We start from the raw sequence: 19,266 nt of genomic DNA on the forward strand, positions 1-19,266 counted from the left end.
GCCTGTTTTGGATAAAAAACATGGTAGGGAGCCCAGGGCCAGTTTGGGAGGAGGTTGTGGTGTGTCTGTAGGGTTCAGTGAGAGCCAGTACAGTGGGATCCACTGGTGATAGAGTTGACTGATGCAGATGCCTGGTCTCCTATGCTTCACCAACTCAAACATGATTTATCCTACCTGAGTGAAAGCCTGGCTGTCAGAATAGCTGTGCCCATGCACTGTTGTGTCTCTCTGAGCTGCTTCTGTCCTGTTTGTGTGTCTGGCCAGTATTTCCATGAGGAAGGTCGTGGTGGAATTGAGATACATCTTTACAGTGCCTTAAAGCAGAGGCTGTGCAGGCACAGGCTGCCAAAGCTCAGCAGCTCCTGATGGTTACTAGCCATGGTTTTGTCTTTCTTTGTATTTTTGCTAGAACTTGGAAAGATACTAAAGGCAGGAACCAGCCATGGGATAATTTTCCTAGCAGGGTAAGGAGTCGTCTAAGCTGCTTTTAACATCCCCGTTCTTCATTGCAGGCCGGCACAATAGAGTTGGACCCCAAGCAGGAGAGCAGTGGCCAGCCTGGTGGCTGTGGCGGATACCACTTCCCTTACAACACTCTACGGAAGCCCATCTCTCAGAGCAGCATGGCAGACTGGGCTTCTAAGAACCTCAACATGCACACGCAGGGCATCTTCCGCCGAAGGATCTCCATCTCCAACATGCTGTCCTGGAACGGTGGCTCTATCAAAAAGCCAATGCTCATCACCAGCAACCGCACCATCAAAAAAGAGGCGTGTGAGATGTTCAAACTGGTGCAGAGCTACATGGGAGATCGTCAGACTCGCATGGACCGGAATCACGTGGCCCTGGTCACGGTCACCAAGTGCTGGAGCATGCAGGGCTTGCGGGATGAGCTCTACATCCAACTCATCCGGCAGACAACAGATAACACGTGCTACCGAAGTCTGGCCTGGGGCTGGGAACTGATGGCCATCAGTCTGGCCTTTTTCTCCCCATCACCCAAATTTCAGTCTTATCTGGAAGGTTACATTTATCGCCACCTTGACAGTGATGAAAACAGTAAGTGCCTTGTGCAAACCCACTCTGTCCCCAGCAGCATTCTGGTGGGTTGTGCCACTTACTCAGGCTTGTCTTGTTTTTAAATACACCAGCCAGTGCTGTGGTGTCCGTCAGTGAGAGCACCACGTTTTGGGTGAGTTCACCCTTCTGGGTGGGTTGAAGCTGCCACCAGCTCTTTTCCCTGTGGTTCTCACTGGTGTCTGTGAATGTTAATACAGGAAGCTTTAAGGGAGCCATTGCAAACATTATGAACAGGTATTGAGGCAGTCAGTTTAGTTAGGTAGAACCTTGCTGCTTGGAGCCCGTTCTCAACTATTTGGCCATTCAGAGAAGCTGAGTGACGTTCTGGGCCCCTTTGATGTGTTTGGAGCTGGCTGTGGTACAGGATCTTTCCCTGAGCATACCTCCTCATGCTGGAGTTAAGCTGGCTACAGTGTCTGGGGGCAGTTCAGGCTTTGGTATTTTATTATTCCACATTATTAATCCAGAACCTTTTGATTTTTCAGTTGCCCAACGCATCAAGGAGCTTGCGGATCTGAAAAACAAAAAGAACTCAAAATCCAGGAAAAAGAGGAAACAAAACACCGAGGACGAAGGTAAAGGGAGGCACAGCATTCAGGGAGCTGAGAGGGAGACTGCACTGAGCTCTGACAGGCGAGGATGCTGAGCTCCACTGAGAATCGACCTTTTGTTTAAGTGACTTAAGTGATTAAGTGACTTAGATTCAGGAAACTCTGCTGCAGGTGGCTGGTGTGAGAGCTTTGAGCATGGATCAGCACATGGGATGGGTACAGTGTGGCTGCTTTCACTCACAGCTGCGTGACAAAGGGGTTTTAATTTGGTTGCAGACCTGGGTCTGTGATTCAAGTGGTCTGTGTAATGCCCCAGAGCTGCCTATAGGACATTCCAGTGCTAAAAGCCATACGAGCCAGCATGGTGAAAAGAATGTCTCAATTGTATTAGTGGATGTTGTAAACCACTACCAAACCTGAGGGCCCTCAGGGAGGACCCTGACATCTGGCAATGAGCGCTGCCTTTTCCTCGTCCCAGTATTGGCTTCCCCTTGTCCAACCTCCCTGTACTCTGCAGTCCAGGGCTTGCAATAGCACCTCTGCTGAATGAACGAGAGTTCCCTTACTCCTCCAGCCTCAGGTTCTAACTGCTGCCTGCAGGATCGTCATTTGTCTGGCTAAAGTCTTGCTAGACAAAGTCCATTCCATGTTCTTTTTCTATATTGCTTTCAGGAAACTTGAACCAACCCTGGGAATTGCTATCAGGCAGCAGAGTTTATGTCATGTGGCCTTGGGGTTTTAATCAGGGAGAGCTGGAGTCCAGCTTCCTGCATTGCTGAACCCTACCTGAAGCCAGCAGTGGGCACCAGAGCCACGCTGTCTTGCAGTGGCTTCCCTGTGTCACTGCTCCCTCGAGGCCACTGCAGGCTGGGAAGTGGCTGAGGAGGCCCCTTAGTTACAGCCTCTGCCCTGAGTGTGTCCATCACTTCTCAGTCTCTGGTGGGATTCAGAGCAGAGACCTGAAATGGCACAGTGGGCTGCAAGAAACCGCAGGTCACGTGGGGAAAGCAAGGGGAAGAAAACATCTCGTTGTAGCAGAAGAATCGTAAAGTGCCTGGTTTTACTGTTGGAAAGCAGGCTTGAGACTGCTCTGTCCTGAAGCACAAAAGGAAATCATTAGGAGTTGGCAAAGCAGGGAGTTGTGCAGGTTGGGAGCATAAACATGTTCAGGAAGAGATAAGACAAATGAAAGAAGGGAGGTCTCTCAGCTGATGGTTAATGGTCCAGGTGCAGCCCTGCCTCAGGGTATCTCCCACCTGCTGTTAGCAGATATTCCAAGGGGAATACTCGCTTTTCAGACATCCTGTATCTGTTTCTTATCCTCCTGGTGGCAGATGCAGGCTGCTGGCTCAGGCAGCCATTTGGGCTGATAAAGGATAGCGTTTCCCATGTAGGAGAACAGTGATGGAGCAGCACTGCTGGGATGCAGAAGGATGCACTGGTGGCATAAGGAAGAGGGGGTAAAACACTGCAGTAAAATGGGTGTGCCTGGGCAGACCTAAGGCAGGAGAGTGACACCCAGCCGAGCTGTTCTGGTGGCACCTACCCCCGTGCTGAAGAGCACAGTAAGACAGGTCCTAGGCTTAAGCCTGCTCTGACTGTGCCAGGCTGAGGTCTGTGAGAGACCGCAGTAGATCGGAGATATACGGAGACAACAGCTTCTGCTGTGCTAAATATGTGTCCCGTGGCCAGCTCCTCAATCCACGTTGTTTGCTGCATTTTAAGGCATTTTTGGCAGGAGAGCATTCGAGGCTCTTCCAGAAGGTGTGTTCCTGCATGTGCCCTGCCTGGGTTTTAGCTTGTTATGAAAGGAGCGGTTCTTTAAGAAGCTCCTTGCATGTGTTTCTAGGCCAGCACATGGAAAAATATTTTCCTTTGCAAACTCTTTTTCACTGTGTGGGCTGTTCCCGAGCTCCTGGGGCTACTGTGGTACCACAGGAAATAACAGCTCAACTTGGATTTCACAGATTCATCATCTGCTCTGAGCAGTGCAATTGCCTTCAGTATCAGCCCTTTCCAGGCCGAGAGCTGAGCTGGGGAGCTGAGGTGGTACCTGGCCCCTTGTTAGGAGAACTGACCATGTGGGATGAGCTGGATGCCAGGAGCAGGTCTCACTGGGCATTGTGAAAGCAGTCAGATGGTCGAGTGAAGTCGCTGCTCTGGAAAAGCAGAGGCTAAAGCTAAATTCTGCTCATTTCCCTCATGTTCCCTAATATATTCCCTATTAGCAGCCTTCCAGTACCTGAAGGGGGCCTATAGGGATGCTGGGGAGGGACTCTTCATCAGGGACTGTAGTGACAGGACAAGGGGTAATGGGTTAAAACTTAAACAGGGGAAGTTTAGATTGGATATAAGGAAGAAATTCTTTCCTGTTAGGGTGGTGAGGCACTGGAATGGGTTGCCCAGGGAGGTTGTGAGCGCTCCATCCCTGGCGGTGTTCAAGGCTAGGTTGGATGAAGCCTTGTGGTGGATGGTTTAGTGTGAGGTGTCCCTGTCCATGGCAGGGGGTTGGAACTGGATGATCTTGAGGTCCTTTCCAACCCTAACTATTCTATGATTCTATGATTCTGTGTTTCTCTGCAGCTCAACACTTACCTCCTGGCTTCCCCATGTCTCCTTCACCCACCTCACTCTACACCATGCCCTGGGAGCCAGGAGCACTCTGCTGTGTAACGGGGAGCCTCTGCAGGAGCCATTTGTTGTGTGCCCACTGTGGCCAGTGCCTTGCTCATGGGGCAAATGGAGTTTTCAGTTTATTTGCATGGAATGCAGTCAGCTCCCCTCTGGGTCCATTGCGGGAGTTCAGTTGTCATTGGGAGCAGGATGTAGGATTTAGGCTTTTCCCAGGATCAGGGAGCTTCCTGGGAAAGCACAAAACAGGCTTCAAGCAAACGTGTCTGGCTGCTACCCACACATCAGCCGTGCAGGCAACCAGTTCCTTTGCAAACCTGGTTAAACTCCTCATGTGATGACGGGTTTCATGGTCTAATTACGGTGTGAAAAGAGCATTTCCTATTGTAAGTTCTGAATGTGCTGCCTCCTGTGTAATTGTGATGCAGAGGCACAGCCCAGGCTTTCCCCATTCCCTCCTTTGTGAAGCAGGTGACACGTTGCCTCGGGGTGTCCATGCCTTTTAACAACAGGAGCTGTAACCTGGGAGAGTGAAGCATCACAAAGCAGCTCTCATTGGGTTTGTTTTCTTTAATCCTTAGATATTTCCAGTATAAACCATGCCTGGGATTAGCAGGATTTTTGCATACAGAGAACATTTGCTTTAGATGTTCCCAAGAGAAAGAAATTCTTGAAACTGACTTTTCATCCCATTGCCCGCGGGAGGGGGGATGCTGTTGTACCTCCTCCAGCATTGCTCCAGCGTTACGGAGAGGCTCCATCCATTTGCCAAGCGGATTGATTGAGGCAGGGGGTGCTTGTTTCGTTGTGGGGAGCCAAGGGTTGTGGTTTGTCTGCTGGCTGAGAGGAGAAGGGGAAAAGTGCATCTCTCACCTTTGTGAATTGTTCTGCTCTGGGAAGAGCTGCTTCTCCCACGGCATTGAGAGGATTTGAGGAACTCCAGGCTCCTGACCAGCTTACCTAAGCCGTAGGGTGTGTGCAGGGCTCAGCTGAAATACGCAGCATATGACCAGAATGTAGATTTTAAAAGCCACAAGTATTTTGAACTCCGCTGCAAGCTTTGAGCCTGGCAGGGAATCAAATAGGGCAGATCTGTTCGGTGCTTTCAGCAAGCAATTTGGGTTTGACTTGAAAAAGAACAAAAGGCCAACGGCTTTGGAAAAACTCTCCCAGCAATCAGTGCTCTGTCCGTGCAAACATTGCTCTTGGTGTCACGGGGGGATTAGCTCTGTGAATCCTGGCTCTGCTCTCCCTCAGAGTTCGCTGAAGCAAGCACAAGCAGAGCAGCCGTTCTTGCGGAGGGCTGCAGCTTTGGTGGTGAAGTTCCCAAGCGCCGAGGTGTCTGATTTTCCTTGTACCGCACAGCCTCATGGGTTGGGTTGGAGGAGGTTGCAGGCAGGAGAGTGAGGAAGGGCTTTGGGAAGATGAGAGAGATCCTGTCACCTTCCCATGCCTCTCCTTGTGTCCTGCTCTCACTCACGGTGCTGCTGCCGCCTCTCTCACTAGCCGAGCACTGCAGTTCTTGATCATAAACCGCCTGGGTTTAAAGCACTTTGCAATCTCTCCTGGCAGGGGGCTGGCTCTGCCTGCTCCTTGGCTGAGATCTGGCAATACAGAAATACCCAGACCTGTGTCTGTGAGCCACGTAACTGCAGCCACACTGCCGGGAGCGAGGGCTCGCTCTCATACGTGTGCTCAGGCTATGAATGCTGAACGGGCATCTTGCATTGAGTCAGGACAGGGTCAGGCTGCCTGTGTGAGAGGTGGAGATCTGCAGAGTAGGGGTTGGACGTGCAGAGCTATGAGCTCAGAAAGTGAATACCTCCAAGCCCAAGCACTGACTTGCACCGACACTTGCTGCCATGGGGCTGCAGGGCCGGGAGGCTTTGGGGGGCTCAGTGTGAGGTTTCGGCAGTCTCAGTGCCCTGATCCTACCACAGGATGTGCAGAAGGGGCTGGCTGTTTGTGCCGGTGTGAACGGCTGTGCTGGTGCGCTCTGAAAGGCTCCAGTGGTGGGTGCATGGTGCTGTGTGTGATCACTCGTTTCTCCTTCCCCCCAGGTCTGCCCATCAGCACCTACGCCAAATACTGCTACAGGAAACTGCAGAAAGTAGCTGTCACCGGAGGCAAAAAGGTGAGCGGCTGCCCCAGCCCCAGGGCCCATGGGCTGCATGTGCGCTGCCTCAGCTCCTGTGACTGGGAGGTCACTGCTGATTCAGTGATGGGGAATGGAGATAGAGAGGGTGGGAGAGGCTCCCTTAGGGCTCTGCTCCCCATGAATGTGCAGGAGGAGGTGCTGCCCCGGTCCCACCATCCTCCTGGCAGGCAGCGGTGCCTGTGTGCTGGTCTTAGGGATGGGGAGGACAAACCTGTCTGCAGGGTGAGAGATGCTGTCTGTGCAGGGGCTGCCCATCATCTGGTTTCTTTTAGCGAAGGATAAGTCTCCCTTTGCCACTGAGAGCTTGCATGGGCCAGGTCTGGCAGCTGGGTTACTGCAGAGTTGTTCATTCCCAGTTCAGAAACTGATGCAGTGGAGATGGCTGGTGTGGAAGGGAACCTCTGAGCTCTGCGTTAGCTGGAAGTCCCTGGCCTCCCTTTCCCCTGCAAGGTCCTGCCTGGGGCTGTGGAAGCCGGCAGGCGGCCTCAGCCCGTCCGTCCGAGGTCTCCAAGCCAGATCCGGTTGTCTTTTATTTCTGCACATCCCTGTGGGGCCCTGCTGCCATCTGGACTCCGTGTACAGCGAGCAAATAGCTGAGATACCGCGGGAGGGGCGAAGGCTCCCGGCGTCCCTGCAGGGGCAGGACAGGAAACATCCGGACACGCACTGCACACAACTGCAGCCCCGGCAGCTGCTGCCCTGCTGGGGGTCAGTGGGAGCTTTCTCCCCACCGCTGCACCTCCTGCTTGCCCGTGGGGTCACTGGGTAGTCCATCGCCCCTATGAGAGTGCTCTGTGTTTCTCCAGATCCCTGCCAGCACTGATTCAAAGCCTCTGTCAAGTGTTGGTGGTGTCTTTCAGAAGCAGCAAGTCCCCGTGCCCACTTTTCAGAGAGCTTTTAGGCTGGATATAAGGAGGGAGTTCTTTCCTGTTAGGGTGGTGAGGCACTGGAATGGGTTGCCCAGGGAGGTTGTGAGTGCTCCATCCCTGGTGGTGTTCAAGGCCAGGTTGGATGAAACCTTGTGTGGGATGGTTTAGTGTGAGGTGTCCCTGCCCATGGCAGGGGGGCTGGAACTGGATGATCTTGAGGTCCTTTCCAACCCTAACTATTCTGTGATCTCTGAGAGCAAGGCTTTCGCTAGAGTTGTTCATACCTGGAATTCCCTTCTCCAAAGGGCTGGTTTTCAGCTGCCCTGTGGCTGAATGCTTGCCCGGCACCAGGCTGGTGTACACATGCCCTGTGCTGACCTCACCATGGCAGGGGACAGGCTGGGCTCCATCCTTCCGCCTCTTGCTGCACCATCAGGTAGAGCTGCAGCTGGAGCAGCCCCCCCAGTGTGCAAAACATTACAGGTTTGGGCAAAACCAGCTCCAAAGGGGTCTCTCTCTGCTCCTCTTGGGCCTCATGAGTTGAAACCCTCCTGATTTTAGGAGGTGGAGGCCGAAGAGTGAGAGCTGTGCTACCAGGAGGCCACTGTTGTGTCCCCATGCACGGGCATCCCTCCATCCTGACTGCTCACCGCCACTGTCGGGGGTCACTGTTTCTCTGTGTGCTGCACTGAACAGTTCTGTGTCCTCAGGGCCTCCGTAAGCCGACTGTGGAAGAGATAACGCATGCCAGGAATGCCATCTTGACGCCATCGCTCTTCGGCAGCTCTCTGGAGGAAATCATGCTGCGGCAGCAGGACATGTACCCGGGCAACAAGCTGCCCTGGGTGCAGACACAGCTATCGCAGCAGGTCCTGGCGCTGGGAGGAGAACAGACCGAGGGGATCTTCAGGTGAGATTTTGGGACGTGGTGTCACTTTTGAGCCCCCCACGTGTAATTCCTCGATGCTGAGAAGTCAAAATTGACCTCCACTGCTTTCTTTTCCCTGCGAATAGCGCTCTGAAATGGATCAGACAAAACCCAGCCTTTCCCAGGCTCAAGAATGATCTCATAAAGTAGCTTTAGCCCAGTGGCGTCCATTAGCATAGAGGGGGCAGCATAGACCTGACTTGAATTACTCAGGCCAGCACGTACCCAGGCAAGGCATTGAACTTGCATCAACAGCAGATTGATCAAGATGAACGGCAGCAGAGCAGTTCACCAAATGCAGCACATCAGCCTTGGTTGTGCACGAGACGTGAGTCAAGAGAGAGGAGGAGTCAAAGAATCTGTATGGTGAACACAGGGGCTGCTGGTCTGGGTTTGGGTTTGGGTTAGGCTTTTTGTTGTGTTTTATTTAATATTTGTGTTAGCTTTTCAGTAGCCAAACTCTCAAGCACCTTTGCTATGTCTCTGCAGGATACCTGGTGACATAGATGAAGTCAATGCATTGAAGTTGCAGGTGGATCAGTGGAGAATCCCAAGCAGTCTCAGTGACCCCAACATCCCAGGTACGGGAACACGGCAGGCATGGGTTGCTGCAGCCTAAGCTGAGGTACAGCGTGGAGGGGAAGGTGCAGGAGCAGCCCAGGAGATGTGCTGCCGCTTGGGGATGTGTACACAGGCTGTCTTCAGCAGCTGCGTTTTCATTCTGTGCCTTCCCACTGCCTTTCCAAATACTGCCCATAGGAAAAACACTGGGGGAACCTCTGGCTTGGGTGCAGTGAGGCTGTGCAAGCTGGGCATTCTGCAGAGTGGCTGGGAGCCATTCAGAAGCAGCACTTTAACCCCAGGCTCCCATTCTCCTCTCCTTTAGGTGGCCCCAGAGCCACTTCCTGGAGGGGCAGGTAGATAAGAGCCAGTATTTCCCTCTATCTGTCCAGTTTGGCTGCCTGAGCATTTCAGAGCCATGACTGAAATAAGGTGAAACAGCACAAGCGTAGGTCCCTTCTCTGCCCTCTGGTTCCTGAGGCACTGAGTCTGACTGCCAAGTTTGCCGCTGAAGGTGGTGGGGAGGTGACCAGAGCTGTTCTCACGCACCTTCTTTCTGCCCAGCCTCTCTTCTCAAGCTGTGGTATCGGGAGCTGGAGGAGCCCGTCATCCCCCAGCAGTTCTACAAAGAGTGTATCAGCAACTACGAGAACCCTGATGCTGCTGTGGCCGTGGTGCAGCTTTTGCCAGAGCTCAACAGACTGGTGCTGTGTTACCTCATACACTTCCTGCAGGTAGGCAGCACACGGGGCATGATTGGTGGGCCGCTGGCAGGGGTTTAGGACCACCTGTATTTAAGGTGAGATTGATGGGGGTTCTGCTCGCCTTGTCCTTTATGGAAGCGATTAACCATATTCCTGGTCTTGTAGAGCATGGGCTTGACCCCAAAGGTTGAGATCTGCAAGGCGTTCCCTGTCTGCTAAGGCTCCCATGCTGTCGGCTGTGTTGGAGCATAGTCTTCCCCTATGAATGTGTGGCTGTGGGGCATTGTCCTTCAGTCAGGCCACGTTTCTACTCTTCCTTGCACCTCTTCTTAGCCCCCATATTTGGAGTTTCTTGCCGTTTTCCACTGCTCCAGGTGAATGTTGTCTTACTCCCTGCAGATCTTTGCTCAGCCATCAAATGTGGGCAGGACAAAGATGGATGTGAATAACCTGGCCATGGTGATGGCTCCCAACTGCCTGCGCTGCCAGTCTGACGACCCTCGTGTCATCTTTGAGAACACGCGCAAGGAAATGTCCTTTCTTCGCATGCTCATAGTGCACTTGGACACGAGCTTCATCAAAGGGCTGGTTTGAGCCGCTGCTCTGGGGTCCCAAACATTGCTCTGGGGAGTCGCTGGGTGCCTGAAGTCTTCTCCCCTCCACTTAGGTTTCTTCATTGTCTTTGCTGTTGTGAAACCCTGGGTTAGCCCCTGAGCATCTCCCAGCATATGACCTCGAGGACAAGGACTGTTCAGCACCAGGAAGTCCTTGGACATGCAAGGCTAGTTTCAGTGGTTCCTGGCCTTCCAGCATGTGTGTCAGAGGGGGACAGCCTGCCTTCTTGGAGCCGCAGGACTTGGTTGCTCATTGAAAATGCTGAGAGATCCATGAGAAACTGCTGCCTGGGGCAGTGAGACTCCATCTCCCTTCTGGAGACAGAGTTGCCTTCAGGTAGGAAGACATCACTCCTGTGTTGTAGCATGGGTCCTGGGGGAGATGCTGCCTCATTGGGGATAATCCCACTACTATGGAGCCTGGTTCACCCCATGATGATGTTGGTAGAGGGATGTGAAGGCGCAGAGGGTTCGCTGAGGCAGAGGGGTTCTTTGGACTGCCCTGGTCAGTGGAAGCGCATTGCATCCCAGAGGAGAGGAGGCGTTTGAGCAGACATCTCACAGCTGGTAGCCCTGGCAGGCCAGATCCACACGGCATCCACCTAACCTACTCCTTTAGGCCGCTGCAGAGCTGCACAGCAGCATGTGGGACAGCCCTGTGCTGAGCTAAACCAGCACCCACCCATGTCATGAGGGCTGGGGACAAGAGGAAGGCCATGCTCCTGACAACAAACAGATAAACAGCCTCCTAACAAGGGCCATATCCTCTGGAGGGGTAACCCCAGCAGCCTTGCAGCTCCTTTCTGCTATGGGCAGCGTGAGCTAACACCAGCTTTCCTGAAGAGCACCTAAAACCACGCTCAAGAGTGGCTTCCACGGCTCTGGCATCACCTTCCTGGTACCACGTCCTTCCCAGACCGCTCTGCCGAGACTGAATGCCAGTTGTGCCCATCCCCCTGGCTCAGCCCAGGTCTAAAGAAAGCCCGCAGCAGTAAGAAGTGCTCCTGTGCTCAGCATTGCTGTGTGCTCTTGAAATGCTGATCCTGGCTGGAGTCAACTGTGGCACCTGCGCTCTTCCCACCAAATTCCCGTGGGAGCTGCAGAAGGGTTGTGAAGGGGAAGGAAAGGCAGAGGCAGATCTGAGTGTCCGAACTGTGGTGGAGCCTGTGTAAGAGTGGTGTTAGGCGTTCTCACTGCTGCTACTGAACCCCTGTGGCTTTCTGTGTGCCACCAGAAGTGAGGCACAGCAAGGACAGTGTCCTCCAGAGGCAGCGCTTGGATTTCCCTGCAGCCTTTGGCTACTGTTGCATGTTCCTTAGCAAGCAGCTATTTCCAATTCTGTGGCATCCTTGTGTTACTCTTCTCTTCCTTTGAAGTGTTTTCCCTGCTGGAGGCAGGTCTGCTGCTCTGTAGGGATTTCTCATGCAGTGCCAGGTCTGCCAGTCTCATACAAGGTTGCATTTGCATTTCTGCATCCCCTTCCCTTTCAAGTGGGATCATCTTCTGGTTGCAGCAGAATCCTGCTGAACCCTGCCAGCAGTGAGGTTTAAGGCTGATGTCTGGACCTGTACCCGAAGTTTGGGCATACACTGCCACATGCACAGTGCCCTGAGCCTGCTGGCAGCTTGGATCTCCTGCTGGGTGTGAACAGGGTTTCCAGGGCATGTGTTTGCTTGGATGAACTCCACAGTGGGAGTTCAGTTTGTACCCAGCTGAACAAGGGTCGTGGTTCCTCTCCTTGTACCAGGTGCTTCTGTGGGTCAGGGAATCTTGCTTCCATGTCTGGATTAGCTCTGTCAAACATGCCCCCAAATATGTGCCCAGATCTGTTTCACACACCTATCCCATCCCATCCAAGCCATCCAGCTTGGTTTGGCCTCCTGAAGCACTCCACAACTTGTACCTCTGATGTGGGGCTGTTTTACCAGGAGGGCAGGGACAGGCAGGGGGTTACTGGCACTGCCACAGTCCTGACATCGGAATCTCTGACCAGGCTCAGACCTGTGGTACCAGCCCTCTTTGGGCTGCAGATGCATGTGCCTGTGTCGGGCTTTGCCTGCAGCCAGCCACCACGTAAGTGATCCATGTTATTCCTTGCACTTAGCTGTAGCAGTCAATCAAATCATAGGCATTTGCTGCTATTACAAATGAATGCTTCTTGCCAGGGCTGTAAAATAGGCTAATAAATGACACTGGATATTATTTTCTTTGCCAACAGGTTTGTAAATACAAGTCAGTAAAGCAGCCTCTCCTCTGTTATAATAATAAATACGATCCCCATGGTTGTCTCTTGTCTTTGTGCCTTTCTGAAGCATGATCATGTCCACCCAGAGCTGCTGATTTCAGCCTGCCTGTCAGTGTTCGTGAATAACGATTGGGAATTAGCATGATGTAAGTGCTTGGAAACCAAGCTGCAGGCTGGTTTGCTCTTAATTCGCAGGCAGCTGGTAAGGGACACTCAATGGAATTTGGAAGAGAACAGGTTGAAACTGTTAAAGGACAGTACTTGGAGATGGTGCACTTGAGACAAAGCAGCTTGCCCCAGACTTGCCAGTGGTCGCAGAAGGGTGGTGTGTCCCAATGGGGCCAGCACCCTTGTAGTGCTGAGTGTTCTGGTTGGTGATGTTGAATTTCTGGCCTGTTTTAAGTCTCCTTTTCACAGAGCCTGGCAGGAGCCTCTTGCTGTGTCTGTGATCGTGTCCTGGGAATCTGCAGGCAAAACTGGTAGAAGCAATTTTTCCAGTTACTGAATGCAGCTGGTAGACACCGTGCCCTCGGGCCTGCTGTCCGTGCTCCACTTGCAGAGGTTGGGTAGCTGTTGGGGAGTCAGGGATGGATTTGGGACTTTTCTGTATGTTCAGCTTGTGATGGAGGAAGGTGGTGCTCAGCCTTGGCAGCTGCCTGGTGCTTTTCAGGACGCGGTGACCATGAGGCCACCCATCCCAGTAGAGGAGCTTGCACTGTCTCGTCCCCTTGCAAATGTGAGATGTCTCCCTTCTCCTGGCCCACCAGATGCTTCATTTCTCCTCCAAACCAGAGGTGCCCGGAGCTTGTGCCACCTCCCCAAAAATCCAGGGTGTAGGAGGCCAGGTTTTACTTTAATCTTCATGCAGGTTTTTAGCCTAATCCTAAAGCATTGAGCTTTGCGCTCAATCAGCCCTGTGGGAAGACAGCAGAGGAACAGGCAGGGCTGCATCAGGAGCCCTGCAGCACCCGAGGGAGGCAGGGACGGGAGGGCCCCTGTCCTGACGCTGCCCCACGGCGGGTTTGATGTGGGCACAGCAAAGCACGGGTGGAATCGGCAGAACCGGCTGGTGGAGGTGGCACTGAGCTGGGGCTCTGCAGAGCAGCGCTCGGCTCCAGCACACCCACAGACTGTCTGCGGGACAGCCACCCTGCTGAGATGGAGAAAGCTGATGTAGCTCCTGAGTGCTGCTGCTTTCAGAGCTCCTGTTGTCCGGCTGTGTTTGTCAACCACGGTTAATGGTGGGGAGAACTGGGTGTGGGTGCAGGCAGCTGGGAACAGTCTCGGGCATGAGGAGGGGTCAGGGGGAAGCCCAAGCGTTCAGGGTGAGTTGAATGAAGCATGAGTGGAGTTGAGTGCTTGGGATGAATTGAGTCGTTCGTGAGCTGGACTTTTCCTTCCAAAGCAGGAGGCATCAGCTGAAGATTCTGCCCAGGCCATGAAGGTTTGAGCCTCTGTTTCCCAGGGGGTTGCAGCCTCCACCATCAAAGCCATCCCACATTGCCTGAAGTGCTCAGTGCTTGCTGGTACCGTAAAGGGAGCTTGTGTCAGGACTGAGGGCAGTGCGACCTCAGCTGTCGGGGCTGGGTGCTGGCAGGATGCAGGACCCAAATGCATGAAGGTGTTTAGAAGAGCAAGGCTGGTCTGACAAGCTCCTGCTTCTCCCCGAGGAGACCGAATGACTTCCATCAGCTCGTCTCTACTCCAGCCCCATTTCCTTCATCCCATTTGTGCCAGGTCTGGAGCTTCATTCAGACCACAGGCAACGGGGAGACGGGGTGGGTCATGGGGGGATGTGGAGAGTGCAGGAGGAGCTGGGGGATTGTTTCAGCCACAATGTACCAGCTTCCCTGATGTCACCTGGCCTCAGTACCTGCTGGTGCTGCAGCTGCAAATAGCACCCAAATACTGTGCTGGGGTGTCCCTGTGATGAGTGCTACCCCTGCTCTTGGGGCAGGATAAGACAGCCAGACCCCATCACCCCAAGGACAAGAGGGGCCTTACAGAGTGGGGCCCTGCTGCCTGCAGGCAGCCCCAAAGAGGAGGAGGTAAGGGGATCGGCTGGGGATGCAGTGGTGCAGAAGTGCTGTTTGTTTGCCCATCTCCCCCACTCTGCTCCAAGGACATCCTTCCCTGGAGATCTGCAGGCAGCTCCCAGCCCCACTGGATGCTTTGGCCAATGGAGGGGAGAAGCTGTCCTGAGGCAGGAACTGCCCGGGTGTGGAGCCGTGGTGTGATGAAGGTATGGTGTCACGGTGAGTCCCTCATCTCCCACCCTTGTGTGCATCTTGGGACCAGGCCTGGGACCTCCAGCAGGAGCAGGTACGAGCAGGACGAGGCACGCTGGGGAGAGCTGGCAGAGACAACTCACCTGCATGCACTGTGGTGGGGCTGAGCCTGCAGCCCCCTGACCCTTACGGGCCCTCACCCCATCCCCACCAGGGCGGATGCTGCGCGCGTCTCGCCGCCTCTCGGCAGCAGAGCAGCAGTGACCCCGCGTGGGCTGCGCGCAGGCAGCCGAGGGCTCCCGCACAGGTCCCTGTGCAGAAGGTGAACTCCAACGGTGCAGGGACACCCCTTCCCGAGGGCCGTGCTGGCCCCTTGGGTGGCTGGTCAGGCTGGAGCTGCTTGGCTTCCTCTTCTGGGCAATGCCAGAGGTGCTTCCTGAGCACAGTTCCTCCAGTGCACAAGTGCAAGCAGAAGGCTGGCCGGGGCGCTGCCCTTGACATGTGCCCGGTGTTGTGTGTTGAGGTACAGGGAGCTGGCCAACAAGCTCAGCTCTCCGGCAGCATTAGCCATTAGCCCCGCTGCCTGCCCCCGAGGACAGCTCTGATAGCACAGCTGTAGAACTGGCCTTGAAGGGACAGAACTGAGGATGCCTCACGGGGCGCTTCCTCTGCCTTCCTAAGGGATGCTGCCCTGATCCACACCCTCACACCAGCCCATGCGCCTTGACTGCAGGCCGCTGTGGGGCCGTGCATGCTCATGGCGTCAGTGTCAGCGGCCCCGCTCTGCTCCCATGGCACAGTGCCCTGCCGGTCCCACTGCCAGCTCGGCTCCAGCTCGCCCGTCCAGCACAGCATCCTGCCCCCGCCGCTCCCCAGCAGCCAGCCGGGTGAGTTCATGGCACCGCTCACACTGAGCTGCGGCCGGTCCGAGCCATTGGAACAGGCTGCCCAGGGCAGGGCTGCAGGCGCCGTCCCTGCAAGTGCTCACACACCGGGCAGACGAGGCCCTCGGGGCCGTGGGTTCGTGTTGGCCTCGGCAGTGCTGGCGAACGGCTGCACTTGACGATCTTAAAGGTCTTTTCCAGCCCAGCTGGTCCTGTGAGCTTCAGCCTGCAAACACTCGCGCTGTTCTGGCTTCGGCTTCAACCTCGCGTGAAAGAAACCGGCCAGGACTCGGCCGGGATCCGCACAGCTCCGCTCGCAGGAGCGAGCCCCCGCGGCCGCTGTCCCCAGAGCCGCGCTGCGGCCCGGCGGGCGGGGCCTCTCCTGCCCGGCGGCCGGAGGCTGGGCGCGTCCCGCGGGGTACCGGGAGGGTCCCGCCCGCCGCGGCCTCCCCGGGACCGGGCCCCGCCGCCGCCGCCGCCGCCTCAGCGCCCGGCCCCACAGCGCGGGGCGAGCGCGCCCCCGGGCCGCGAGGGGAGGCGGAACCCGGCGCCCCGCCCCTCCGCTGGCGCCGCCGCAGCGAGGCGGCCATTTTGTGTGGCTGCGCGGTCGGTGGCGCTGGGCTCGGCGCGCGGCGGGGCCCGGGGCGGGGCGGCTCCGGTCGAACCGTTTTTCCCGTGCAGATCCCTCGGTAAGAGCGCGGCGGCGCCCGGGCGGGCCGGGCCGCCTGCCCTGCCCAGCGCTGCGGGCCCGCGGCGAGGCGAGGGGAGGGAGGCCGGGCGCGGCGCGGCTGGCGCGCGTCCCCGCGCACAAAGGGCCGGGCCGGGCCGGGCCGGGCGGCGTCTCCCGCGCTGCGGGCCCGGGGCGCCGAGCGGGGCCGCTTCCGCCTCGCCGCGGCCCGGCGCGCTGAGGCCGAGGGGTCCGGGCCGGCCCCCGTCCGCTCCTTCCCTCCCTTCCTCCTTCCCTCCGGCCGCGCCCCGCGGGGCTGCGCGGGCAGGTGAGTATGTGCGGGCCGAGCGCAGGCGCCGAGGGCCCGGCCGGCGGAGGCGGTCAAGTGACCTTGCGGCGGTGCCGGAGCCCGAGCGGGGGCTGTGGCGGCGGCCGGGAGCGGCGGGGCCGCGGGAGTTGCGCGCCCAGCGGCGCGGTCCCGTTGTCGGCGCCTTGGGCGCGGGGCCGGCCCCGGGGCTGCTCGGCCGGGCGCCGGGCGCTGCTCCTCGCCTGGCCCCGAGGGATGGAGCGGGGAGGGCCCTCGCGAGGGGCAGGTACAGCGCAGGGTGGGTGTGTGTAGGCGGTACCGCCGGGTGGAAGCCGCGGTGTCCGGTGAAGCCTGGGGAACGTCTCCGTTCCGCCGCGTTTTGTCCCCTCAGGATGTGTTTATGGGGCAGAAATAACGGTGGGTCCTTGCTCTACCCCGGGCGCTGCTTCATGGCATACCTGTTAAAGCATAGGACTGGGAGGCACCATGTTCTTTCTCCTGACAGGCCTAGGTTCAGCTATGGCTTATTGCAGTCGCTGTGCATTATTGCATGGATGTGCAGACTGTGGTCATAGCCCGGCTTGGTTAGTCACAGCAGGCTGTCAGTTTTGGGAAATGGTCAGATCTGCTTTGCTTACTGAAAATCCTCCTGGTATCAGAGATGTTTCTGTGATCCCAGACTATTGTTTCTACCTGAAGTGCTTGAAAATAGATCAGAAAAGGTGCTTAAATGTTGATGAGTCCAGGCTGGGTAAAATAGACATCTTCTTTCTGTGTACAGAAGTTGGTGGTTTCTGCTGTAGGAGAACAAACCCAACTATTAAAAACAGTGCTCCTGGCTTAAAGTGACCTTTCTTTAGCTGTCTGTACAGAAACTTGTAATTGAGCATCGCTAACAGAAATGCTTTGGACTTGGGTTCATTTATGCTTCTATAATTGAGCAAGGATCCTTTCACAGGACCAGTTTCCAAAGAAAGCCACGTGAGAAGACTGGCAACAAGAATTACTTGTAGTATAATTTGATCTTGGTGTAACTTTTTCCATAGTTCTGGAATTGAAGGTGATTCACTTGTTACTGACCTGGATCAGCCTGTGGAAGAGCCCGGTGTATTCTTGCGGATAAGTTTGTTGTTGTCTCCTGAATGGAAGTAAAATTTGACTTGAGCAGCCTGAGAGTAAAATCTGCTTGCTTGTAATCCAGAGTAATTCATTAAGGTCAAGCTTGGAATGAGGCTGGAATAGTAATTGCTCATAACAGTGCTACCTTAACTGAAATGTAAGAAGCGTGTAATTAATTCTTACCGTTAATTGGATAAGTTCTCTGAAGCACTTTCTTTTGCTCTTGTAATTCCTGGATAACCTCTGCAGTGATAATGACCTAAATTCTCCCCCTTGGTCAGGAAGGGGGGGTGCTATCCCTGATTTAATTGTCAGGGATAATAAGTTCTCTGTAACCACATATTTTATTTATGACTGCATCTCCAGAAGCTACGTATTGTGTGTAGCTGTGATTTGTCAGACCTTGATGGGAGCTGTTGCTGTAGGAAAGCTGTCCTGTCACTTGGCTCCTCTTTTCTGCCCACATGGCACTGCCCTGCGCTGATGTGAGCACTTGTGCAAGTTTTGTGAGCTGAGCTAAAGAGTGTACATGAGGCGGGGGCAGGATTTATTGTTCGGCCTCACAAGTGGTTGTCAACAGTATTTAAACTGTGTTCTTGATGGTTGCCTAATTGTGTGGGTGCAGTGGTTTAAGTTAAACAAAAAAGAGAAGTTGCGTATACTTTGGGCTTAATGGTGCATCATATTGACAAGTCGGTATGCAGTGCTTGTAATAGTTTGTTCAGCAGCTGAACAAGCCTACTTCTTTTTTGTTTCAGTTTATCCCTTGTCATCTTTGTACTTCTGTTCCTTGCTTGCCTACAGGTTTATTTTGATTCGTGCTTCCTGTAGGAGAAGACTTGTTTCAGGTAAGAAATAGCTCTGGGTTTGCCCTTGCTGTCAAAATGCCAATAGCTACATCACCTATATATTCCAAAAAGCCTTTTGGAACTAGTGGCTCTTTGTGAATGCAAGATCGTGCACATGTGGGTGTATAATGTGCCCGTGCTGACTGACTGCAGGTGTGTGTGGCAGAAAGTAATGCATGTTGGAATATAAGTACTCTTTGAGGCTTGATGTTTGTTGCTGTGCATTTGTGTGGTTTTACTAGGCTTGAGCACTTTCAGCCAGCCTTGTTTCAGAATAGCCATCTGCTATCTGCCTTGTTTTAAGGACTCCCGTTTCAGGTGGGTTTATGAAACTGGTTAAGAAGAGGTACAGCTGTCTCCATCTGTGTCTTTAGTTCTTGTAGCACAGTTACCTGCATTTTAACATCTCTTAGTGTGAGCTTTGTGTATTCAGTGTGAAGTTAGTACCAAAGAGCTTTCCTGATCTTGTGGCTGATGTTAAAATCCTAGTTTTAAAATGGACTTCTCTTTCTCATACTTATACTCGGCACTTGCTTCCCAAGGAGATGGAGAGCATCCTCTTGTTCCACAGAGCGCTCATGTCAGGAAGCTATCTTGAACACCTCTAGTGCTCCGCTTGTACAACTGAGCATCCTTAGCAAGCAGCCTTGAAGTGCACCTATTTCTCCTTGTAATAAAGTGGGAGTTTCATCCTTCCCAGTGTGGCACAGACACAAATGATTTGTCTGCTTAATGAGCTATCTTAAATCCTCATGGCAGTGTAACTTGCAAGATTTCCCTTGATTTGACATTAAAGTGCCCTATATCAGCAAGTAAGGTAGACGTGACCCTGTCTAGTCAGGAGGGAACTGAGTAGTGAAACTGAGAATGCC

At 54.4% G+C, this 19,266-nt stretch overlaps 2 protein-coding genes across 9 annotated transcripts in view; both read left to right on the top strand.

Annotated features, from left to right (window-relative positions):
• The window catches only part of LOC136020379 (rho GTPase-activating protein 39-like), a 45,135-nt gene extending 32,751 nt beyond the window's left edge, over positions 1-12,384 (top strand). For all 3 annotated transcript variants that reach the window (XM_065691427.1, XM_065691426.1, XM_065691429.1), the window contains exons 4-10: positions 513-1,059; positions 1,566-1,655; positions 6,323-6,396; positions 8,000-8,199; positions 8,707-8,798; positions 9,343-9,512; positions 9,882-12,384. In XM_065691427.1, coding sequence (XP_065547499.1) covers positions 513-1,059; positions 1,566-1,655; positions 6,323-6,396; positions 8,000-8,199; positions 8,707-8,798; positions 9,343-9,512; positions 9,882-10,076 — 1,368 coding nt within the window. In that variant the 3' untranslated portion in view covers positions 10,077-12,384. The remainder of the gene's footprint in view (positions 1-512; positions 1,060-1,565; positions 1,656-6,322; positions 6,397-7,999; positions 8,200-8,706; positions 8,799-9,342; positions 9,513-9,881) is intronic.
• Positions 12,385-16,021: 3,637 nt separating this feature from the next.
• The window catches only part of PHF20 (PHD finger protein 20), a 51,378-nt gene continuing 48,133 nt past the window's right edge, over positions 16,022-19,266 (top strand). For 4 of the 6 annotated variants that reach the window (XM_065691192.1, XM_065691191.1, XM_065691198.1 and 1 more), the window contains exons 1-2: positions 16,022-16,142; positions 18,351-18,394. The gene's annotated coding sequence lies outside the window, so the exon portion shown is untranslated. Of the gene's footprint in view, positions 16,143-16,330; positions 16,449-16,766; positions 16,845-18,350; positions 18,395-19,266 lie in introns of those variants that run through there. The other 2 variants (XM_065691196.1, XM_065691195.1) reach the window with 2 other exon arrangements.

Source organism: Lathamus discolor, chromosome 11, assembly GCF_037157495.1.
Source record: "Lathamus discolor isolate bLatDis1 chromosome 11, bLatDis1.hap1, whole genome shotgun sequence".
In the NCBI taxonomy this organism is placed as follows: domain Eukaryota; kingdom Metazoa; phylum Chordata; class Aves; order Psittaciformes; family Psittacidae; genus Lathamus; species Lathamus discolor.